Source organism: Ctenocephalides felis, unplaced genomic scaffold (genome assembly GCF_003426905.1).
Source record: "Ctenocephalides felis isolate EL2017-DRISC unplaced genomic scaffold, ASM342690v1 CF-g0.4_SCAFFOLD_01886, whole genome shotgun sequence".
Classification (NCBI taxonomy): Eukaryota; Metazoa; Arthropoda; class Insecta; order Siphonaptera; family Pulicidae; genus Ctenocephalides; species Ctenocephalides felis.
This window is the reverse complement of record NW_020538040.1, coordinates 90,737,211-90,761,059: the sequence shown is the minus strand read 5'-3', so window position 1 is coordinate 90,761,059 and position 23,849 is coordinate 90,737,211. Positions and strand designations below refer to the sequence as shown.

At 29.9% G+C, this 23,849-nt stretch overlaps 1 protein-coding gene across 1 annotated transcript; it reads left to right on the top strand.

The window, feature by feature from the left end:
* Positions 1-15,838: 15,838 nt before the first annotated feature.
* Positions 15,839-22,754, top strand: LOC113377423. The gene is made up of 3 exons (XM_026617741.1): positions 15,839-15,936; positions 18,204-18,378; positions 22,636-22,754. The coding sequence occupies exons 1-3, from the start codon at positions 15,846-15,848 to the stop codon at positions 22,691-22,693; spliced, it is 324 nt and encodes a 107-aa protein (XP_026473526.1). The 5' UTR covers positions 15,839-15,845; the 3' UTR covers positions 22,694-22,754.
* The last annotated feature ends 1,095 nt before the right edge of the window (positions 22,755-23,849 follow it).

Sequence of the window (23,849 nt, the reverse complement as noted above, 5' to 3'; positions counted from 1 at the left end):
AACTTAAATATTAAAAAATAATTAGTGTTTGAAAGTTTGTTTCAAAGTTTAATGATTAAATACTTTTATACTTGTTATGAAAACTCAAACACCATATACTAATAACTATTTTATTTTAATTTGTTCATTTATCTTTTTGAGTTATTTTTTATGAGTTATTTTTTATGAGTTAGGCTTAATAATACATATGGAAGGGTAAGAACATAATAACATGGTGTTTTGTTTTTTTAATGATATGATTCATTATTCATTTTTTCTGTACTATATGGACTAAATGGTTTTTGTAATAAGTTGCATTTTCTCCTAATAAATTTGCTACTATAGTTCACACTTAATTAAATGACTATGCTACTGATAGATAATGAAATGAGGATGAGTAAAAACGATTGAGGCTGATTATAATCCCATAAACACGTTGAGTTCAGCGTCGGTCTTGAGATACCAACAGTCAACTTTCCGTTTGACCGGCGTTGGACCTGTTACAAAACCATTTTGTACATATAGAAATTAGAATTCATCCATAGCAACTTGCCTGTAGGTCACACCGTGCGGAATTGGAAGTTGTGATATATGGGAAAAAACTAAGAATTTGGAGACCTTACTAACGATGTATAATACTTTATATGTTTTCTTTACAGAAATATCTAAACCGTAAGATCAATAGATCACTAGAACCACTAGATAGGCCACCGGTTAGTACAGACAAAATGATATATAGGGTAAAAACCCAATGAAATGATAACTTTTAGTACAGCAGTTTAGAAATTAATTGTTTGGTCCTCTTTGGGAGATCAGCATATGAAGCATGCGCCTAAAGACATCAAATCATACGTTCTAACCAACCTTCGCAAAAAAAAGAAAAGGTCTTTGCAATAAATGCAAGTGGTGAATCCTTTGACCGTTGGCAATAAATGCAAGTGAAGTTTTTACCGGTAGATTAGGAGTAAAAGTTAGAAGCTAATCAATTTTGACAGGTTTAATTTTTATTCTAGGCGTTAATTGAAATAACTTATAGCGAACAAAAATTAATTAATAATCAAAATTCCATCAAACACCGAATTATTGCAATAGAATTTAACAAAGTTACTAGTATTGGCATGAATGTATTGGTTTGAATAATTGAAAATAATTAAAAAGGCCCCCAAAAGCATGAGAACTCCATCCCCAAATATTTTTTGAAGGCGCGATACACGTCCAAATTAATTACTGATACAACGCTGCGCCAATGTGTCATTTTGTCCCATAAACCTTATATTATATGTAGTGTAATGTCTATGTTTTGGCCATGTATACCATTTTGTCCATATTTCCCCAATATGACAGATAGACACAAACATAATATATGCACATTACGTACAATGAAATAGACATAAATACAAAAAGTACTAATTACAGAATTTAATATACACATAATTTAGGAAAGCCAACAGCTAAAACTGACTGGGGAAATTCTATTGGCTGATTGGGAGGAAATCATACGTATCCAAGGAAAATAAATTCTTTTTTATGATAGAAAACGATCATAAAAGAAATATGCTCTTATACGCCTTACAATTCTGGGGGCGGCTGGTAAGTCTAATATTACAAAGGTATCAGAACAAAATTAAAAAAAAAAATATTGTAAGTGTCCGAAACTATGTACGCAACTGGCTGTTACACCAATAACCTTAATATTAATATCGGTTAGCAACCCTTATTATTAATATCGCAGAAGAGAATTATCTAATTATAATTAAGCAGTTCTTCAACAAAAACTAAACTCGATTATGTCGGCATCCCAACCAACTGGCGAGTGACATGCTCAAATATTTGCCTCCTAAGCGACTCACGAAGCAAGCTCGTGGAGAATTACTATGTGAAATTAATTAAAACATTACTGTAATGATTTATTTGTAGGGAATAGTATCAATGGATAGTTGTCCTTCACGCGCTATTTATTATTTGTGTCAAAAAATTTAGCCAAATGTAAATTAGTATAGTTCATTATAATAAATAAACAAAAAAAAAACAGAATACTTGTTGAACTGTGTATAATATACATCAGCGTTGATATGTTTATCTAGTATCTAGGTGTAAATGCAAGTATAGTTGCAAATATTTTGTTATCTATCACTGTTAACAATATAAAAAGTAAATAGAAACGCAAAATTTAATGTTTGTGCTATCTTACAATATATTTAGCATTAACATTAACGACATATTAATACAAGCAGACAAAATTAACTTAAATTTCTATTTAAGACAAAAGTGTATTGAAGCCCGGTGTAAAAATTTGTCCAATTAAAAAAAGAGCGTTAGATTTTTTTTCAACTTTTCGTAGGGTAAGTTCTAGTAATCACAAAAGAATCGAAATCAAGGGTTTCTTAACATTTTGGCATACCTTAGAAAAAAATGGACTATGTGTGTATGTAATATGTTTGTAATGATTTCGAGAGCACTGATCAACTGATTCGAAAGATTCAAAAAACATTATTGATGACCTCAACATCCCTTTAGTAGTGAATATCATCAAAAATACCAGTACTAGGCATCATGCTAAAATTTACAATTATCCTAATTCAACAATGGCTCATCTGGTTGATAATCCGCCTATAAGAAAACTACACAAGACTACACAAGAACTACACAAGAATCCGCCTATAGACTTAATGTAAAAAATTGATTTCCATAGTCAATTGCTTATTGGAGCAATTACTATGATTTGTTCCTTTTTATTTTATTTATTATTTATCTTTATTCATTTTAATTTATGTTTATTTATTTACTTATTATTATTTCTTTTTCTTTATTTCTTTCTGTGATTATTTTTTTTTTCATGTGTAATTTAGCTATATAACTTATAGAGTTCAGTCAATAACTCTGATTGTTGTAGAATATTGAATGAATAAAAAAGATTCCTATTAATGAGAAAACCGTGCTGATAGAAGAGAAGAACATCCAGAAGAAAAAGTAAAACAAATGCCTTTTGGCGGTCAAAACTGATCATTATACATATCAAATTATCAGATACATATTATTAAGTACAATAATTGTCACCGTTTCTATAGGTTCCGTACCAAGAAATAATGTTTGGAATTCACTTAAATAGTTCAAATATGTGAATGTTCTCGACATTATCAACAAAATGATTGAACCGACTTGAATGGGTTTCAAAACTTTCAAAAAAGTCGAATTTCAACAAAAATTCAAAATTTTCAACAAATTTCAGATTTTTCAAAAACGTTGAATTTTTTCAAAGATTCTCAAAAATCTAACATTCTCAAAGTTTTCAACAATTTTCAAAGACTTCAAAAATTGTAAATTACGGTACGGGAAGTGACAGCAATTTTCTTAATGCCATGAACCACTAGTTTGAATACTAACTTTGCGAGAAAATGCTTTTAGCTAAAATTTGAAGTATTTGCCAGAAAATATTTTATATCGTGACTTTATTTTTTTTCTTTGAATATAACTGCTTCTGCATCAGGTAGTACTATACTGAATAAAACCAAAGAATTCATTGCTTATTTTAGAAATAATATGCCTGAATTGGAAATATACACTTAAAAACACTGCAATTTCGATTTAAAGATAATAGAATAGATGTGTTGTGAAATATGATACTGGATAAAATAACCATTCTATGTGAATGCTATCGAAGTCGTTTTGCACATAGAAGAAGTACATTGGGCAACGCAATATAATTTCATCTTAAAATTAAATGAATCGATAAAGTACAACGAAAAAATTAAATGTTTGACTTCGTGATAAAATGGCGAAAAAACTTTTCTTAATTTGATAGAGGGATAGTTAATTTCTCATAGCATTTGCTGGCATAACAATTTTTGTAAAATAGTCTCTCTTTGTTAAAAAAAACGTAATGTTTTAACATTGAAAAGATGCAGGTTTCTGGAACTAACAATAAGCATTATCTATACTGCACTGTTTCTATAAAAAGTAATATAACAATTATATTTTCGCCGTTAACTATATAGTTTTCAAGATGAAATGGTTGAGAATATATGATCAAGAAAACTATACGAACTTACGTAGGTTATCGAACTTTTCCACATGTAATTATTCAAATATTCTTTGAAATTCCCTCTTGTTCTTTTCTTTAAAATTGACCATAATATTTGCCGATTCTGTATACTAGATTATTTTTGTGGTTAAGCTGATATACTAAATTAACAAGCAAAAAAACCGATGTGTTCCAAAAGACCAGAATTAGCATTTTTGTCGTACGAATTTTCAAGGTTTCTTAGGTAAATCGCACGAGGTTAAAATACTAATGGCTGTATTACACAAATCGTTTGCCGCGCATCATTAAACGCGATTAAATGTATCAAATTGATGTAAAATTCTTGAATTTCCTTATATGCTTTAGATCACAAAACAAGCATAAATAGCACTGGTAGATATGGCATTGTTCGTTGAGACAAATGGAAACTTCCCGTTATAAACAAATGTAGGATAAATATTAGATTTATTTAATTTTTTTTTTAAATTTACTTTCGTTTATTCTTAAAATTTACTTTTGATCACATTTTTAGCATTGAGTTTTTTTTTTAAATTACTCACATAATCGAAAAACGTAATAACATGAATAAGAAACAAATTCATTATATCAGTAATAGTTTTATGTTACCAAAAATTGTGTATTGATGATGCGGAACCTTAGATTGTATGAAAAATAATACTAATCGTAAGTTATAATATCACACAATGATCAAAAGCCTTAGGCTAGCATTTATAAAAAGTTACTTATTTTATTCTGACCAATATTTCATATAGGAACATTAGCACGAAATCTTACAGGTAGAAAGCAAATATTACTTTTATTAAGTAAATATTCTAATCTTCTACTTTAAGTAAATATCAATCTATTTATTTATTCAACATTCATTTAGTTAAATTATGAATTATTTGAATAAAACATCTTTGTATCCTACAATAAGACAGAATTGGAACAAGAAATATAATGAACAAAAAAAATGGATTTTTTTTTACCGATATGAAAAGCACAAAATTTTCGCAAATTTTATTATTAAATATTTCGCATAAAATACCTTATTTTCACATATTTTTTGAAGAAAGGGCTTATAAATATATTTTAGTTTAAAATGGTATTAGTTAGAAATGCTATGCTGCTCGAAAACTTGGCACAGCATTCAGAACTAAGAATTCTATAACCTGTAATCATGATACTTCAACCCAATGATTGTTAGATCTATTTTGTTATATTTCATATTAGAAGGCAACCCATAGTTGTATTTCTAGTAGGGATGACATATTTCAACTTAAAGTTGAAAAGGATTTATTACCTGGAAGAGCTACTTTCAATTTGAAACGTGATTTGAACTATATTTTCGAAAATTTAGTATGAAATTATTTAAATTTAATCCCAAATTTCAAATATAATAAGTTAAATCAAAGTTATCATTAATTTTTATTGTTACTTCTCGCGACTCGCGTATATGAATAAGTAAATAAACTGTTTCTGATTGTCATATTCTAGAAAAGGACTTATTTGTATAGATTATATCATGTTTGAACCGTCAAAAACATTTTTTTTATTCTATTAAAACATGGGCATATGAACTCTAACAATAAGTATCATCCCAACCTCGGATTGTATTATATTTATTCGATGATCTCAAGTGCGAAAAAATATCTATCTTATGATAGTGAAAAATAATAAAAACCTTAACAATTGGCGCAAACCATATCCATAGTTTCAACCTTTATAATAAATTGAGTTTCACTGTCGAGCCAATTTGAATCAAAGGATCAAAAAGAGTTACTTTATGACTATTGAAGCGTTTAGAGGTGAAATTTCTTTAGGTTTAAGACTTTTCACTAAACTATAAAATATAATAAAATAATTCTTAAGATATAAAAAACAAGCTCCTAAATAAAAATAAATAATCTTCTTACCAAAAACTCGAGATATGTTCAAGACTGAAGAAAATATAACATTTGCAGCTCTAAGAGATTCACAACACGTGCACAAAATATTGAACCCGTCGAATTCACAACATTAACTGCAACTTATGAAATACAGGTTATAAAAATTATGTCAACCAGGTAATCAAAGAAAAGGCTTGTATGTAAATATTATTGCCATCTATTATTGAAAATAGGAGCATTTTATTCAAATGGAAACCAAACTGTAGAGTAAAAAATTAAAATTAAAAGATGCGCTCAAAATAATTGAACACTGAATGTTTGTGTTTTAACGCTTAATCGACCGTTAGTTTAATATTTTTTATTTATTAATCTATTTACATAGGACATATTATGAATAAACAATTGAAGTGGAAAAATTAACAATTACGCTGCTAATAAACCAGTAATTGCAACAGAAGACTAGAATTCGCAATAGTAGTTTAGCTCATAGTGATAAATCTTGAAGCAAAGACAAACACAACATGTCGTTCATAGCAAACATCCGCACACACAGCACGTAATGCGGATGTCGTCCATAGACGACATTTGCAGCGAAAGGGTTAATAATATTAAGGTGACCATATTTTTTTGCATGAAATCCGTGACAGATTAGAATGTGTGTGAGAGCAGGGAAGGAAGGGTCGGTGGTGTGTTGGTGAGCTAAAAAATATATATGCATTTTTAAAATCCAGGACAATCCGGGACAAAACACCTAAAACCGGGACAAATATTACTTTGAGAAAAAGCCGGGGCGCAAGACGGAAAATCGGGACTGTCCCGGCCTATCCGGGACGTATGGTCAACTTAATAATATGTATTAACTCTTTTCAGTCAATTTGAATTTGGAGATGAGTAGTACTCGGAATTTCCATCGATGGAGCAGAACACGCAATGTGTAAACAATATTTAATAATTGTTTTGTAAACTCAGATATATTTTTATGCAATTATCTAGTGTTAATTTTACTTCCCGTAGAGTAAAGTTATAGTAATCGCAAAAAACGAAAATGATAATTTTTACATATCTTTACGTTTCAAAGTTTTCTGAGCATTTTAGCATACTTTAGAAACAATGAATGTATGTGTGTGTATGTATTCCTATTGATAAGGAGAAGTGCTGATTAGTTGTGCCAAAGGCAGGTATGACCGTTTCAAAGACAAAAGTGACAAAAGCGACAAAAAGTGCCAAAAATTGTGTTTTAGTTTTTGAGAGAACGGAGCGTCCGATTTGAATGATTCATGAAACATTTTACATGCATTGACAAATTGAAAAACTGGTGAAATTTTTAGGAAAGCAATTCCAGTATTTACGGAGATCCAATAAAAAAGTAAAAAACAATGTAATTTGGCGTAATATCATGATATTTTATAGAGATTATAATAATAGGTACAAATTTTGTGTACATTTATATGGGTTCCATACCAATGGTTACACGTTGGACTACGGCGCGGCACGGACTAAGACTTTAGTGGCTGAGAGCGGGCGAACGACTGAAAAGGGCTAAATGTTCTGTTGGCAACAAAAATTTACTCCGACACTAAAATACTATTTAAAATAATAACATAAAATTTTTCCCCAATAGCACTTTTTTAATATATCGATACTTTAAAGTAATTGAAACATTTTAGATTTGCGGAAAACGATAAGTCGAATAGTACGATAGCTCTTCTAAACAAATTCGAGTGAGAATCATATTGTTCAGTGATTTCATAACAACACTTGTTAGCATAAATGTTTAAACTTAAATATTTCAGTGAGAGTGCTGACTAGACCAATAGAACGCCCACTGTAACCTACATCTCCTTATGCTGAAAGCAACAAGTCTCTGATTACTAAATACTACTAAAAATAAATAAATTAAGTAAAAATTGATATTTTCTATATTTCCAATCTTGTCTCCAATCATGTAGATTCCTATCAACTACATAAACAATCTAATATTAAACAAACATTGTGACTATAAAATATTTACTATTTACTATGTGCTACATTTCAAGCGTTGTAGAAAAGTACTAAATAAGTTAAAAAGTAATACCCATGTGCACTGTCTTTATTAGTATTCATGTAAACTTTTTCACGTATAGAATAATATAAATTGATTTGTAAATGTTCTCACACATAAAAACATACAAATTGATTCACACGTTTTGTCCAAGTCTGCTGTACAGGAAACTGCTTTGTTCTCGCTCTGTACGTACTTTGCATAAAACTTTTACTCAAATCTTGCAACCTCTAGATTCTTATCAAAAAAATAATATCCGATTCGCTTTATTGCAGTGAATTTAATTTATTTCATTTTATATCAAAGACGGAGGTCAATGACAAAGGGCTACACAATTTGCATTACGTCATTTTTTTATAAATCAAAAAGATTGAGGCAAGGTGATCAGAATAATTGTAAACTAGTAGTGTATGAATAATAGTGAACTTGTAGTGTATTGTAAACTAGTAGTGTATCGTGCCTTAAGACAAATTGCTGGGACTTTCCGAACCAAAAATTTTTTTTTTTAACTTTGAAAAAATTAGAAGTTTGAGAAATTTTAAATTTTTGAAAAAAATGACTTTTTTTTTGAAAATAAAGCTTTTGCAAAAAATGTTTTTTTTTATTTTGAAATATTTCGTAAATTTTAAACTTTTTTTCAAAGCAATCGCACTGCTTTAGCTGCATTTACATTTTTACTAGATCTCCGAAACAGCTAGACCTGTCTTCCCAAAAATTTAATCAGGTCTTCATCTTGTCAATAAAAGTAAAATGTTTTGTTGGCACTTTTCACCCCATATTTTCGAAAAAGTGCCAACGGCTAGACCTGCCCTTGCCAGAAACTAATAAACACGTCTCCTTATTAATACGAATCGAATGTTTTTTAAATTATTTAAATCGGTTGATCGGTGTTCCCAAAATGGTCGACGAAAATTTGTATCCGCACACACACACAGAATATGATTGCAATACGTTAATTTAAACAAATGGTTGATCTATATTTGCCCAAGGCTCTTGAAAACAAGTTTTTTTCTCTAGCAAAATTTATTTTATATTTCTAATAAACATTCTTTTGATGCTACGAAATATTACATATTATTCAAATTTATACACATTTTGTAAATATCCCAAATATATATTAATATTTATCATATTAATATTAAATGCACTAGTGCAGGTTTGTGAGCTGAGTTGAACTCTAATTCGACTAAAGATAGTAGTGAGATAAATTTAGTCAGTTTTTCTTGTCGTCATTTTTTAGGCCACTTAATACTAAGTTAAGACCAATCTTAGGCCTAATTTTAGATATCACCACGTATCACCAAGGAAGAGAGAGGGGTTCAAAAATCCTTGGATCATGGTTCACGTGATGGTGCCCCTTCAGTTGAAGAAAAATCAATAATTCTTGGAATTAAGTGCTGTTTAGCGTTAAACTTGGCATTGTTTATTAATCGATACTGTGCTGTGAGGCAAAAGTTAGTCGTTCCTAGTCTAAACAAGACCAGGTACAAAAACAATAATTAAACCTTCAAAGTCATTGCCAAAATACCACAAAGCTTTTAAATTTATCACTTTTATTAACTAAACGGAAGGCAAATCTCCAAAATTGTAAATATGAGTTATTAAATTTCTTTTAATGTTCTGAACAAACGAAGGCCGTAGCGTTTTGAATTCGCGAATTCGCACAGAGTAAGGTCGTCCGGTTCGTACACACTCGATGCGGCCGAGAACCTTCTTAGTCTCCCAAAGGAGTGCGTGACCCACTCCGCCCACGACCCTAAACAATATTATAGCCCCACTCGGGTGGTTGCTCTGTCGCATATATAGAAAAGATTTATAAACATCTGAGATCAGTTCACAAAATCGATACAAACGAAACACGAACACTTTGGATACTACTTTTTTTTAATAGATAATTATTATTATATTGTTATTATTAAATTATATAAATTAAAGTGATGAGTTATCGCGTGTTGTGGCTGTTTACAGCCGGAATTATTTGTGCCGTGCTATCAGAATGTGCAGCGCAAGGTATTGACCGAACAAATTATAAAAACCTTATGTTTCAATCAGTGATTATTCCAATACACGTTACAAAATAATTTTCGTAAATATCGATTAAAATTTAAGTGAATTATTATACTTGCTTCTGATAAAATACCGAAATGATGATTTTGTGCTTTCTTCGTGTCTCATAAGAAATATCAGCAACTAATAACTGTGCCAACACTTGTTCACCAAAGGCGACTAAATTGATTTAAGGGGGTATTCTACTGTAGAATTTTGAAAAAATCGAAAAAAATTTTTTTACATATTTTCAAAGTTTAGTTATTCAAAAATATGTCAATAAAAGGATTTTTCAAAATTACTATTATTTCCTGAGTTATAGCCGTTTTAGAGACGTGGCTTCGGTTCGGGTCCGACTTGTCTCAAAACTTTGAACGCGTTTTTCTCGAAACTACTGTTTTCGAGCTGGCGGTAAGGATATCTCGAGTTCTAATGAACTGATTTACTTCAAATTTGGAGAGGATCTTCTCTATACATCGCTTTATCGTATGGACCTTGCCCAAAACTATAACTTCTCATTTAGTATTTTTAAAAAATACGGAATTGCTAAAAAAACATGAAAAAAAATAATTTTTTTTTCAAACTGCCGCCATTCATACAAAAAGCATTTTTTTAACTTATCCAAGGTTCATACGATAGCGGCATCTATTATAATTAAGAATCCATCTATTTTTTATGTTTCAAATCACCAGGAGGGTTGGAATCATGTACGCCAGGACACCCTCTTTTTTGGGGAACTTCCACTTTGACTGCTCATAACTTTGTGAATTTTATTTTTTTTTTCTAATAATTTTTTGAGGTAATAATAAAATATCAATAAACAAATGATAAAAAAAATCGATAGTAAAAATATTATTTGTTTCCTTTATACAGCGCTTCAAAAACCGGGCGAAATTCATGACTCTACAGTAGAATACCCCCTTAAAAACTCGGCAAGTTCACAATAAGTTTTGTGTGAAGATCGCCTCACCTGTTTTTTCATGCTATAGCAATAATTGTTAAACTGATTAAATTTAAACTTATTCTAAAGAATGAAGTATATGCAATATAATATTAACCTGTTATCTGACAGGCGTGTGTTGTCTCTATAATTTCTCTATAATCAATATTAATAACAATTAGTAAGCGTCTATAAATAGTATATATACATATATATATATATATATATATATATATATATATATATAATTAATAGTAATGGCCAACATTATAATGTTCAGCGTAGCCCTTATTGAACTTTGAAGATCATGAAATATTTTATTGTTTTTGCGATAAATTTTGAACTAATGTTAAAAATACAAAACTGATTCCATAGCCCATAAATCAATCAGAATTGTGTGAAGTTTTGCTATTTTATAATTTGCATGTCCACTAAAACTTTAAGACAAGTGGTGAATATACTAATAACGAATAAATAGGGAAAAGTCTCCAGGTGGCATACACCTAAGGTTATTTATAAATAAATCAAATAAATATTTTACGAAATGTTGATTAAACTATGATTTATGTTAGATAACAAAATTAGAAATCGAACTAAATTAACAAAACCGCAATCTTTGCTAAAAATAATTAATACTATCAATCAAACTTTGGTATCAAAAAATATGATTTTAAACAGAGGCACCTAGTACTGGACATTTCAAAATAACCTGCATTGATCACATATGTAGCCATCTCCACACTCTGGAATGTCTGCACATGTGTCTTTGACAAAGATTCTTAGATATTGCAAAAAAATTACTATTTATCTACCCTTTTGGCTGGGCCACACCGATGCTCTCAGCTGGAGCATTCATCATAAGATTTTCATTCTTTGACTAAGAAATATAGAGAATAGGGGTATGTAGTAACCGTTAGCACTCATATAGAACAAAATTAAATAATTGGAATAAATTACGTAAATTCTCACAAGAAATATCTAAAATTGGTTAAAAGATCTAATGATATTCTACTATTTTACGGATAACAATCAAGTACAACTTTTATCTTTGCATACCACTCAAATGTAAATGCATGTATATGCTAGAATTACTTCCATTGACATTTAGGTGACGCCGTGATTTTGCGCCTAAAACAAGAAAGGGTTGCTCTCGCCGTGGCCGTGTGCGTCACAAGCGAGGCTTGGTGCGTGATCCTGTATCTGTGTGCCCTCAGTGCCCCTTTTACTTGTATTTTGAAGTGAAAAGATTTATACTCGCTTAAATAATACGTATTAAATAGAGTGTCCGGTCTATTTTAAACAATTGAAAAAAGGAATTCGACAAATTATACCGACTTTTTAACTAATAAGTTAATACGCAATTATAAAATTTCACGAAATAGATGATATATCACAACAAATATTTACACGCGGATCTGTTTCGTTGCTGATGTTTTAATTTATATGTCATTTAAAAATTACTTCTTGAAAGGATCAAAACGAGATAATTTTAAAATGTTTCAAATGCAGAATATTTCCATAGTAAATGTTTTCTCATTCACTTAACTAGAAACCTTAGCTGAGCGCGAATCACAACAGAAAGATTTGCAAACCGAAATTGAAGATACATCGTCTAAAGGTACGGAATCTGCTAGACCCACCCGGACTTTCGGTTTATTAGATCCAAGATACGGCGGCGGATATTATCCTCCATATCCTCCATATCCCGCATATCCGCCATACGGAGGTGGATATCCCGGTCACGGAAGTGGTTATCCTGGTCACGGAGGCGGTTACCCTGTTCATGGTGGTGGATATCCGGCTCACGGTGGATATCAAGGTGGATATCCACATAACAGACCGGGTGGTTATGGACTTTACGTTCCACCTGGCGGTCATCCAGGAGGTTACGGTGGACATGGTTATCCCTCTGGAGGTCACGGAGGTTATAGACCAGGTGAATGAAATTCATACAAACTATTGTATAAATTAGTTCGAAAAATTATATAATATATATATATATATATATATATATATATATATATATTTATAACAAATGTATTCTGAGTGGCTAATAGATATTAATTTGGAAATATAAACAAACAACACTCTTTTTTGCACTAATTTATTAAATAATAATTTTCACAAACGTTTCGAGACTAGGTTTGTCTCATCATCAGTGTGTTATAATTTAAAATTTAAAATATGGAAATCTAAATTACCATTATGTGTTATTCGTTACAAGTTGCTAGAGAGTCGGTTAGAGAATTCGGACTTCGACGATCGTTGGTGTGGCAGAAGAAGAAGGCAGAAGACGTGTATCGAGCGACTTGTAACGAATAACACGTAATGCTAATTTAGGTTTCCATATTTTAAATTTTAAATTATAACACACTGATGATGAGACAAACCTAGTCTCTAAACGTTTGTGAAAATTATTATTTAATAAATTAGTGCAAAAAAGAGTGTCGTTTGTTCATATTTCCAAATTAATATATATATATATATATATATATATATATATATATATATATACATATATATATTTAAACATAGAAATAATAATATTTTGTAGTATATAATTATATTTAAAATAATTATCAGGCTACGGAGGATATGGCGGATATGGAGGTTATGACAATGGCTACTACCCCCGTCCTGGTTACGGAGGATATGCAGGCAGACCTGGTGGCTACAACAGACCTGGGTATGGTGGATATGGTGGTTATGGCGGATACGGAGGATATGCTGGAGGATATCAAAGGCCAGGCGGTTACCCAGGACCATATGGACGCCCACCATAGTATGCGACATTTTATAATACATTGACTTAAATACACTAAATTATGTTATATGCACCATGAAGCTAATATAAAAATATTTTTTGCAGTTATTGACGCAGAGTTCTGAAGAAAATACAATTATTTATTATTTATTTATTACCCTATGTATAAGACAATAAATATTTTTGTATAAATAAAAATGTACTTTAATATAATAAGATCATTTACATAAAACAAGATCATGAAAGATGGCAAAGTTCATGACTTAATAGATTATGGCATACTTCTGAAAATTATGTTTTGTATCAAATATTTGAATTAATCATTTCACCAATTATTCTAGCCATTCTAAATCGTTTGGCGCAGAACTTGAAAATAGAAAAAATTTAAAAGTTACTGGTATAAAAATATAGGTGATTAGTATCACATTACACTCGGTTCAGCCTTTTCGTTGTATATCACAAGTAAATGAAAAATCTTATGCTTTCCCAGAAAATTTTGAAACAGACGCAAAGCATTTATTAACTAAATGTTAAGAAAATGCTCTTGAGTATTTAAATTTTTTTAAAATATCGGCCATGTCATAATTGAACTAATCTATATTTAAAAATTCATTTAAAGTCATCAAAATTGGAAACTGGAAATTGTTTTGAATTGTGAAAGTTGGTAAACAAATTTTTGTCACAATTTCAATTTTTTTAACTTCCCGTAGGGCAAGTTATAGTAATCGCAAAAAATCAAAAATGAAAATTTTTATATATCTTTACGTTTTAAAACCTTCTGAACATTTTGGCATACCTTAGAAAAAATGAATGTATGTGTGTGTGTGCGTGTGTGTATGTATGTGCGGATACAAATTTTCGTCGACGATTTCGGGAACACAAGCGATTTGAATAATTCAAAAAACATTCGATTCGTATTGATAAGGAGACGTGCTGATTAGTTTTTGGCAAAGGCAGGTCTAGCCGTTCCGAAGATACGGGGCAAAAAATGCCAAAAACGGTAACTCAGTTTTTAAGAGAACGGATCGTCCGATTTGAATAATTGAAAAAACATTTTATTTGTATTAACTGAGTGAAGAACTGGTCAAAAGGCAGGTGCAACGACTTCGTAGATATGGAGGAAAAAGTAAAAAAATGAGTCATTTGGCGGTCAAAAATAAACATTAGGCATATGCACATCAAATAATTAGATATTTTATAGAGATTTCAACAATAAGTATGAATTTTGTTTACATTTCTATGGGTTCCGTACCAATGTTTACGCGATAGACGGCGACGCGTCGCTTACGCGCTTCGATATTTCGTTTTTATGCAGTTAAAGCAGTACGATTGCTTTGAAAAAAAGTTCAGAATTTCCAAAATATTTCAAAATGAATGTTTTAAGATAGAATGATTTAAGATAATTTAATATGGTTCGAAATTCTATTAAAAGGTTCAAATCATTGATCAACTTTTATTGATTATTATTGATTATTTTTAATTACTCTAATTTTTAATTGCGGTACGGGAAGTTCCAGCAATTTGCCTTAAGGCACGATGCCTTAATTGCCTTAAGACAGAATTCCATTTACAGCTAGTTAAATATTGCAATTTGTGTAGTTCAAGTCGATTACGAAACGTTATATCGGGAGGTTTATTCTGCTTGCCTCATGCGAAGTGCCACTTCAAGCTTATATGCCTTATAGAGAAATAATACTAACAAATATTAATTAGTAATTGTAAATAAATTTTGTAATCTATGGACTCCGGTGCACTACGAAACTACGTAATATTAATTAATAATGTCATTGCCAAGATAATACTCAATAGTCAACTAATAACCGATGTTCATCCAATTCACTGGTCAACATGCATGTTTTTAACGCAGTGTATTTTATTCCTACCTAATTCCTCGAGTTCTATAAAGTGAACGTTTAACGAATCATTAATGCATGTGATCATATGCAGAAACACTCTCTAGTGTTATAAAACATAAGACGAGATTATTATCGCAAAATAAGTCGCAAGACTGGTTCCGCCTGATCGATAACATCAGCTTTCTCACATATTAATGAATCAGTCTACAATAATCAACGTATACAGTTATACGCGTAATTTGTATATTGATCCAATCTATCTGTCCACATAAAAATAAAAACATAAGTTGCTATTGATAGTATTATAAAATGATTAAAATAGTATTTTTTATGTTATTTCTGCTTACTTTGGTTTGCGTGAACAACTGTCAACTTACGTCGTATAATCCAGCTGGACAACGTGAGTAGAACAATCTAATATGATAATCTAATTTAAATAGTATTTGAACATTATTTAATTAACAAACAAAAACTATTTATTAGGAAAATATGCGTAATTTTATCCAAATAATAAGTGTTTATTACCATAAGTTTATGCCATATCCTAACATTTTATTCCCTGAATCTTTATTAGAATTTACCTAGTATAGTACAACTATGTAAAAGAAGTGAATATCACAATGATTTAACATTAACAAGCTAAAACTTTTATATCATAGTTTTCAAATTTGAGAGGTGTATTATATTTAGTGCAGTGTATCTATATTTTGCACAACTAGCCTTTTTTGTATTAAAGTTATGCAAAATATATGTGAATTCCTTGAATTGAAAATTGATGAAAAAGCATTAAAAATGTGAATTTTGTAAAATGTCAATGTTTTGTTACACTCGTCGTATTTCAGAAAAAACTATAAAACTAAAGCAAAATTATTGTGATCTAAAAGAGTATGAAAAAACTGTCTTAAAAAGAAAATAAATGAAAATTTACAAAACCTTAATTTTTCTTTATGATAAATTGAAACAATAAACACTTATAACTTACCAGTGAAAATCAAAATCCATGTAAAAAATTATATAAAGCTAATTTTGCCATTCTACTAAGTTTCTAGCGTTGCTTACAGTTTGTTAAAGTTTTTTTCAGCATTTTATCAAAAATCGAATATTTTGCGGATTATTTCAAAAATATTTTGGATTGTACCACAGTGTTTTGTCTGGTAAGATATTAATATTCTTAATACTGCCTAGATATGATAAAGCCGAACGAAATTCTTGAATAAAAAATTCAGAACGTATTATAACAAATTCGCAAAAATTGGCATACACATTCGTTGATAATAACGCACAATTTATTCGAGAAACAATAGATTTACATTTATCTTTTTAGGGTAGAACTTGTTTGAAATACGCTGCACGAAACTATAATATTTCTAATTAAAGTGGCAGCCAGTTCATAATAAAAAATCGTTAAAATTAATAATGTTTAAATGTAAAAATAAAACAACTTATTGCGTACAATAATTAATTTGATCTTATTATAATAAAAACTTGTAGCTATCACCATCGAAAACAATCAATAATTAGTAAAAAAATTAAGAAACGTTATATAAAGCAAATACATGGCGTGTGGGAGCTAGGGGCTGGTTGTAATAGTTTTTTTTTTTTAAATTAATACATCTTGAGAACCACTGATTATATTTCCACAAAATAAAGATGAATAGTTGTTGTAACTATTTCTCTACCAAATCGAGTGAAAATAATTCCACAACTTTTATTTATTACTCCACAATTAATCATTATCTAGAAACAGTATTACAAATCACCCTGTGTTTCGGGCTAGTTGTAACATCTGCCAAGTCAAGTAGTAACGATAAAAAAACGACATTAATACCTCTGATTTATTCTTCACTTGGTTTTAAGAAAATTGAGTAATTCTTTTTATAAATTAAAGCAAACTAAATCTACTACAAATAAAATATATAATGCATCCTATAATAAAAAATTTTATCATACGTTTCCTGTAACACAATTTCAATTTGCTCACGTCTTACAAATTATACATTCCATCCAATCTTCTTCACTTGAATCTGTATACAATTCTTGTATGTTACAACTAGCCCCAAGGTTTGGTTTGAACTAACCCCAGGTGTGATTTTTTTACAATAATCAAGATAAATATTGAAACAACTTAGCTATCACAAAAATTTTTACACATTATCAACAAATGATAAATTGAAAACACCATAAGAAATATAAAATTTAAAATATAGTCGATAGTAATAACGCAAATTGAAATTGTATAATAGATCTATATTAAATTTCATGTCAAAAATGACGGATCTGCACAGTTCTGTTTATTACGACGGCCTGCAGGATAGTAGCTATGACAATATTATGCAGGACGGTTTGCTTGTCCAATCGAGGCAAAAAAATATTTTAATATCGTTAACTATTGAAAAACACCTGTTACTAGTTAGGGATCGTTCAAGTATTACGTAAACAGATTTAGTACAATTATTTACCCCCCCCCCCCCCATCCTTCTTTGTCAGCAAAAACAAAATGTCACAAAATAAGCAAATCAATAACCTCCCGCCCCCCTATAGTGCTTACCTAATACTTGAAAGGCCCCTTACCCCCTAGTTCGCCTACCTATCCATTATTATGAGATTTTCAGATAACTATATTCGCTAAGGTTAAAATGTATTCTGATTTTTTTAAATTATTTCAAGCGGCGTTTGGAGCTCCATTTGACGAAGTGGTGGTGGAGTCTTCGTTGGTGGTTAGGCCGAAGAACAGCGGAAGACAATCCCGCACGCGTCAACGCAGCGAGAACATCGACGCGTCGCCGAGAGTCGCATTGCCGCCGCCACTACCCGCAAGAACCAAGCGGCATCAGGCGCCAATGTTAGTAGAAACAGATTAAATATTTAAATACAACTTATCTTTTATTTGACACACTAAGTGATATATCAACACAGAGTTTTGAAATTGTAATAAGCTCGAAAAAAATTACTATTCAGTGTCAATACACATAAGTTGATATTAATATCCATAAAAATTTGCCTCTTTGGTCGCTTCGGTGGTTTGAGCACAAAGTGAATCAGATTTGATTTGTAAATACTAAATTATCAACTAGTTACTTAAGTTACTAATTTAAATACTGTACTCAGTAATAAGTAATTTTCAATCAAAGTTTGCTTTTTAATATTTTCGTGAACATATTTTCCAAATAAATGTAAAAAATTGACTTAGAATTAGACATTTTTGTGTTTTCATTTATAATCATCCATCGATTTTATTTCTTTTCATTTCTTTATTTTATTTTTCGCTTATATTTTCTGCAGGATATTTGATATCGCAGCTATTAAGGTAAATTGTTATGGCAATTGTTATGGCTTTGTTAAGCTCATTTTTAACTTCCCGTAGGGTAAGTTATTGCTATCGTCCAAAAATCGAAATTAAAAATATTCACAGATCTTCACGTTTTGAAGGTTTCTAAACATTTTGGCATACTTCAGAAAAAATGGATGTGTGCGCGCGCGTGTCTGTGTATGTATGTATGGATACAATTTTTCATCCAGGGATTTTTGGGCGCAGGGATCAACCGATTTAAATGGTTCAAAAATATTAGATTCCTATTGATAGAGAGATGTGCTGACTAGTTTTTTGCAAAGGCAGATCCAGCCGTTTCGGAGACACGGTGCTTAATAATAAAAAAACGGCAGTTTTTGAGAGAACTAAGCATTCGATGTGAATGATTCAGAAAACTATCTGTTGGTGTTGATGAAACGATTGCTTTTGAGAAAACAAAATTTTTGTTTCATTTTTTCTTTAATTCCCAAAAACAAATTGTTTTAAATAAATTTCGTTCTTCGAATATTTCATTATGGTACGGGACGTTCCAGCAATTTGCCTCAAGGCACGTTGCCATACACCACCAGCTTCTTATAATATGGTAACAAAAACTGTCAAAATGCTATATTTTTGCTGTGTAGTCAGACGATTGAAATGTAAAAACTATCCAAAAAACGCACAAACGTCAAAAGAAGCATGTTATAATAACTGCATCCTTCTTATGTACATTGATAACACATCCATGAAGTTAGTTTTTATGTGTAAAACGCCTGATCGCACAGCAAATACATAGCACTTTGACAATTTTTACTATCATTTTATATAAAGAAAGGCGCGTAAAATAGCATTACCATAACAACGCTATATTGGCCTCTATATCTACTTCTAAAACCAAACTTTCATTTCACTTCGCCAATTCAAGTAAAATATTGTTAAAATCTATCGAATCGGATGCTCAGTTCTCGCCATAACTGTTATTTGTTTACTTTTTGTTTGTATCTTCGAAACGCCTTAGACAGATCTTTGCAAAAAGCTAACCAGCACATCTCCCCAACAGGAATCGGTTGCTTTTTGAACCATTCAAATCGGTTAATCTGTACCCCCGAAATAGTCGATAAAAAATTTAAAAAAAACATACTAATTAATAATTTTTTTCTAAGGTATGCCAAAATGTTTAGAAACCTGTAAAACAAGGATATGCAAAAATTTTCATTTTCGATTTATGATGATTACTATAACTTACCGTACAGCAAGTTAAAAAAGCACAAAATCTATATTAGATTATCACTTATATTTTTCAACTTTTTTTTCATCTTATGGTATTCTAATACATTATAATCAACACATTAGACTTTATTTAGTTGGCGGGTAAATAATCGATAGTTTAAACGATATATGATGAAATGTTGTTTACTCTTAACTTTACCGTTTCATCTAGATAATTTAAAACCCTCCAGGAATTACAAAGTTTAGTAAAAAGTTATTCAAAAGTAAAAGCAGTATTTGGTATTTTGATATTAAAAACACCGGAATAATTATGCGATATCGTCTTGAAAGATACTTATTGTCAGTATTTAAAAAAATGAAGCATTTCTTCATTAATTTATTTCAGTTAACTCTACATTTTTCACAGTAAAACACATTGAATTTTAAGTTTTAGTTTACTTTGTGCATGAATAGTATCGCATGGTATTATTTCAATATTTTAAAAGTTAAATCATCCACATCTCGCTGCAATTAATTTAGAAGTAATACTGTTTGCATAGTTTCAAAGTACTCAGGTGTAATTTAGTTTCAATAATATATAAAATCGTTTACATTGATAAAATGTTTTTTGCGCGAGCTAAAGGTCAGCTCCTAAGACCTTGGCTCAAATACATACATCGCGGTTCCGTAAATAAATATAAATTGTCAATATTGCCATGCACGTGATGAAGAAAAAAACCCTTTTACATCATAATGACATTCAACTGTTATCGATCTCAGTTGACCGTCAAATCAGTTCATTCAATACACTTGAAATTTTGAAAACAGATTGCGCAAATATGGAAATAGTGGAATTCTTTATACACAATTAATGATCAAACCAGACTCAAGAACAAACGACCTTAATTTTATTTATTAATTTAGGATATACAATTTTATTCAACGCATATTAGACACATTTAAATATTAAATAGGTCAAACGTAGCATATAAATTAACCCGCGATTGTAGATCTTATGCAACAACGATTAAATTAGTCATGTAAGGTTTTCAAATAACTATTTAATTCCGATAATATATTTATATTTAAAATTGTTATTGATGTGCTTAAGGCATAATTTCAAGTAACTATTATTTAAAATTTTATTACCATATTACATATAAAATTGATTTAGATTTTAAAATTTACTTTTATTTACATTGCAATAGATATTCTTTAAACACTATTACTTATAACAACTTTTTGGCAAAGGCAGGTCTAGCCATTTCGGAAATACCGGGTAAAGGGTGCAGAAGGGTGCGGTTTGATCGAATTTTTGGAAAGACAGGTCTAGCGGTTTTGAAAATCCAATAAAAAAATAAAAACTAGTGGTGTAATGGCATCGTGGCTTAAGGCAAATTGCTGGAACCTCCCATTCTGTAATAAAATATTCGAAGAATATTAAATCTCTTCAAATATATTATTATAAATACATACTGTAATTATATTATTATTATTCGTGTTTTGTAGTCAAATTATAAGAGCTAATGAATTGGACGACGACGTTTATATATGTTTGTATGAAAACATTGTCTAATCTTTAGAAGAATTATATAAACTGAATTGCAAAGTTAAAATTATTTATTTGAAGTATATAAGTGATGTTTAAAACTTTAGCTAAAATTAAAATTAAAATCCGAATTATTTTCGACAATAAAAAAAAATTTTTTTTTGGAAATTAAAAAAAAAACAAATTGTTTCATCCACACGCCCGAAATCGTCGACAAAAAATTGTTTCCACACATACACACACACGCACACGCATACACACAAACACATCTATTTTCTGAGATATGCCAAAATGTTCAGAAACCTCTAAAACGTAAAGATATGCAAAAATTTTCATTTTCGATTTTTGGCCCAATACTATAACCTACCCTACGGAAAGTTAAAAAAAGGCATTTGACGGTCGAAAATAACCATTAGACATATAGACATCAAATTATCAGATATTTTATAGAGATTTCAATAATAAGTACAAATTTTGTTTATATTTCTATGGGTTCCGTTACCTTCGCGCTTCAATATTTCATCTTTAAAACACTTTTCACTTACTTGCCCATTAGAGCTTAAGATCTTAGATAATATAATTGTTACAAAATCTTTAAAATTTGTCAATACATAAAACGTTAAAATCGTGCTAAATCATATAATATTAAATAAATGAGCAATGATTATTTTTAGTCCAAATAACCCCAACCTAGAATAACCATATAAGAAAGTAGAAGTATCTCTCTGGAGATCTTCTACCACTCCATATTTGATCGACCCAATGAGGATCAAAAAATATAGCCCAATGGCTTATAAAATGTAACTGTTCTGATTGCCATTCAATGTAAAAAAATAACCCAAATTTTAGAGAAAAAAATTGATTCAAAAATGGTTTATTAGTAGTGTAGTGTATAATATATAAAAGAAACAACCAATAAAAAGTCAAAAAATCAATTATTAAACAATAGAGTCTAATAATAACTATTTAGTAAGATAAAATATGTATACATCTGTAGAGTATTTTAAACCATATTGTTTTTCCTAAATTCATAAAATAAACATTCATTACAGTCACCTCGGCAGTTATGTCTTTGAGCAAAGTCAAGGCCTGGGATCGTCGTTTACTTAAGATGATATCAGCAAAAGGGCGCGGAACAACGACTCAATTTAGTTAAACAACGAATCAGCATTTCCAGAGAAGGAATTATAAATACGATTACTATACCTATTTGTATATCAATTGTATTTTTATATAGGACATGATAATAACAAAATAGGTTGAAATGTCACCACTCTTCAATCAAAATTTTCAATATTGTAATTATAGTTTGTTCAATATTTTGTAATTGATAAAATATAATCGGTTCTTTGTTAATGGTATTTAAGTTTGTTTCAATCAAGGTGGAAAATATTATTATATTATTAAAATTAAACTAATATGGCATATAATTCTATTTAGAAATACATATTTTACCAAAAATTACAATGCTATACAAAAATTACACTGGGTCGAAATATTTTTATAATTTTTTGGAGACAACAATTTAATGTATTTAACCATATTTTTGAAAACATTTGAGATATGAAAAACTTGAATCAACCTTAGCAAATCGGTTTTATTTATTTTTGCAACTGTAACCTGAACGTTGTGACTTTTTACTGATACCTGTACACAAATTTAATCTGAAGTATTATGTGATGTGATTTATATAATATATAATAAATAATATTTATAAAAACAAAAGTTGTCTTTTTTGGTTTTATGTAAAAATACGTAAGAAAAGACCATTATTCTTATTAAAATCGGTTTCCTTAGTCTGCATTTCATTTTCAAAAGCTTTATTTTGTATTTATGCAATATTGCACACAAGTAGATATAAATATAAAGTTCGGAAAGTAATTTCGTTATTTTGCCACAGAGTACTTAATAGTATTTTTTTAAACCTGACATTACACTTAAGCCCTATAATTATTATATGATTTGAAAACTTATTTATTTAGATTTGTGTGCGAAAAACTCTAATCAATTATACGCACTAGTTTTTATATGGTGCCACTTTAAATACAAAAAGAATTAAGTAGCATTTTCGACATATTTTACTCTTCTACTATTGAGAAGGTAAAAATGATGTTTAACCCAAAATTACATTGGCCGATGCGTAAGGAAAAACCCTGTTGATAGTACGACAGTATCATAACTAGTTTAATAAATTTCGTTCCTGGCATTTTGATGTCAAAGATGCACGACGTTACTAAAAAAAATTTTAGGCAATAAAATCTTTACC

Excerpts from the sequence above, each read along its gene's own strand:
- LOC113377423 (XM_026617741.1), top strand. The coding sequence starts at position 15,846 with ATGATTAAAATAGTATTTTTTATGTTATTTCTGCTTACTTTGGTTTGC. Across the intron at positions 15,937-18,203 it reads GTATAATCCAGCTGGACAAC|CGGCGTTTGGAGCTCCATTT; the intron begins GTGAGTAGAACA and ends AATTATTTCAAG. Across the intron at positions 18,379-22,635 it reads AAGCGGCATCAGGCGCCAAT|TCACCTCGGCAGTTATGTCT; the intron begins GTTAGTAGAAAC and ends CATTCATTACAG.